Below are 2,583 nucleotides of genomic sequence, written 5' to 3'. Positions count from 1 at the left end.
TATTAATAATATCTGCTCTAATTAATAATGTGCTCTTATGAATAATAACAGCTCTCATTAATAATAACTGTTCCTATTAATAATATCTGCTCTTATTAATAATAAGTGCTCTTATGATGTTTCAGCGGGTCTCTAAAGAACTCAAGAGGGCAGCGAAGTTCTGCGACTTTATGGGAGAATCAATTCTGCCAAAAAGTTTTAAAGATTTTAGGATTCGTCTGAATAGTTGTTTCTATAAACAACTTAGAAATAAAAATAAATTAACACGTGGCTGAATTCTCCCACAGAACCATCGGAGAAACGTTTGAATATTCAGAATTCTGGATGTTTCGACCTCGATGAGTTTGTCCCTCTTCATCAGGTTGTCCCTCAGCCTCCTCTCCTCTCGCTCTCGGTCCTCTCGCTGGTTCTGCTGGGCTCTCTCCGCCTCCTTCCTCTCCTTCTGCACCTCCCTCAGCTCCTGCTGAAGGCCCCTGAGCCGGTCCATCAGAGAGGAAACCTCCCGGCTGTGCCTGTCCCGCTCCGCCTGATGAAAAATAAAATCAATCAGTTCAGAGCTGACAGCTCCTCCACTGAGGTCAACTCAGACCCTCTGAGGTCAAACTCCTCCCACCTGCAGCTCCTTCTGACTCTCCTGCAGGGCTGCCGTCAGTTTGGTCACCTCCTGACACAAGATGGCGCCATTTTCCGTCAGTTCAGCCCCGCCCCCTGACAACTGCGGACCAATCGCAGAGCTGGAGAGAGCCTGGAAGGAAAACATGATGATTACAGACGCATCGATTTAGTCTGAGCTAAACGATGATTTTAAGGCTGCAAAGTTTACAGGTTTCTCAGGTCTCTCTTGTAAATGAGTCCTCGTGTCTCAACGGGACTAACCTGTTTAAATAAAGGTTGAATGAACACAGATAAAAATAAAAAGATTAAAGTTTCTATTTAGTTTCTTCAAAAACAGTTGGTTTAAATTAATCTATGTTGGAAAAACTGCATGTAAAAATAAGAAGAAACCCATTCTGCTTTAAGATTTTTCAGAAACGTTAAAATCAAGCAGCTGTTTCACATCTGGGAACATCTTTCAAATATTAAAACATCTTTTAGGAACCAGCTGAATCCTGTGATTAAATTTCCAACATGCAAACATTTTGTAAATATTAAACTAAACGTGTGGCTTTAGTTTCCCCTGAGGAGTAAATTAGTGTTTCACCTCCATAAAGCAGCAGCTTCTGCTGCTCTGGAGCTGACAGCTGAGCGTTAGCACAACGCCAAGACGGAAAGACATCAGCAATGACCTGAGAAGCAGCTGCTGCTGCTCGTCAGTGAGAAGAGTCGAAGGTTATTTAGAGTCCATCTCTCTACAGAGGAGTCTTCACATTCAGTTTAGATTCACCCCGAAGGTCAGACCATGCAGTCAGCTCCATCTCAGACTCTACAGGCATCAGTCAGCAGGTCAAAGGTCATGGCTTGTTTGGAAGGGCTGCAGTAGAACGTTTTCTAAAAAGGCCAAACTCTCAAAAGTGCCGTCAGCACAGAGGTGGAGGGCTCATTTTCCAGGACCTGGTCCACCATGAAGTCTTCTGTAGACCTGAACGTTGTGTCCCACTGGACTCTGGCTGTCGGGGTTTGGTGGAGACACAAAAACGTTGGAAAAGCTGAAAATTTGACTTTGGGTTCACAAAGAATCACATGTTTACAAGAACTACCCGTGAACGTTGGGCCAAAATTTGCCAAAAGCTTGAATACACAACTGGCCCAGTGGTACCGGTACCGCAGTTTAAGACCCGTGGAGCTAAATGATTCTGGAGTGATCTGTCCAAGAGCTGAAGCTTGGACCAAACTGGGTCATGATGCAACAGGATGGCTCAGAAAGAGAAGAACTGAGGTCCAGAACCTCAACCTGGTTGAAACGCTGCAATTCTGAAAACCCAGAGAGACACCGGAGAACTGGTGCCTTTGTGTCGGTCTCACAAACCTGCAGCTGCTGTTTGAGGTTCTGGATCAGAACCTCCTTCTCCTTCAGGACGGCAGCGAGGGCTCCATCTCTCCGTCGCCACAGCTCTTGCTCCTTGTCCACCTCCTTCAGGAGATACTGCTTCTCCTCCAGAGCTCCTCGCAGATCCTAAGACCAGAACAAACCACAGATCTGAGCGCCTGAGCCCAACTGGTCCGGATCACGTCCACCTCCGGGTCTTACGTTGATCAGGTCTTGGTTGCACTGCAGCACCGCGCTGAGCGTGTCCAGGTCTTTCTCCCGGTCTCGTCCGGCCTTCCTCAGAGCATCAACCTCTTCCTCCAAGTTCTTCTGTTTCTCTGTCGTTTCAGACCTCAGAGTCTCCAGAGCAGCCTGCAGAGCAAACACTCCACCTTTAGCTGTTCGTGCATCTGCACAGCTAAAACAACAAGCTTCAGCTGTTCCATCACACGACTTTCAGCCTCCATGAAAACAGCTATTAAAAACTATCAGCTAAAGTCCGGCTGCTCGAGCTGGAAGCTGCTGCGCTTTGGTGAGCAGCTGATGTTTATTATTGACTGAACATTGTAGTAAACAACCAGGATGTAAACAGACTGTGTTTACCTAAACAACCAGGA

At 46.3% G+C, this 2,583-nt stretch overlaps 1 protein-coding gene across 1 annotated transcript in view; it reads right to left on the bottom strand.

The window, feature by feature from the left end:
* The window catches only part of si:ch73-95l15.5 (cingulin), a 14,987-nt gene that overhangs the window by 7,646 nt on the left and 4,758 nt on the right, over window positions 1–2,583 (bottom strand). The window contains exons 5-8 of the mRNA XM_037676735.1: window positions 2,189–2,338; window positions 1,967–2,113; window positions 614–745; window positions 335–526 (exon numbers count right to left, since the gene is read on the bottom strand). Coding sequence (XP_037532663.1) covers window positions 335–526; window positions 614–745; window positions 1,967–2,113; window positions 2,189–2,338 — 621 coding nt within the window. The remainder of the gene's footprint in view (window positions 1–334; window positions 527–613; window positions 746–1,966; window positions 2,114–2,188; window positions 2,339–2,583) is intronic.

The sequence above is a fragment of the Nematolebias whitei genome, chromosome 5 (assembly GCF_014905685.2).
Source record: "Nematolebias whitei isolate Nwh7 chromosome 5, NemWhi1, whole genome shotgun sequence".
NCBI lineage: Eukaryota > Metazoa > Chordata > Actinopteri > Cyprinodontiformes > Rivulidae > Nematolebias > Nematolebias whitei.
Note: the sequence above shows the minus strand (reverse complement) of the source record. Positions and strands in the feature narration are given on the sequence as shown.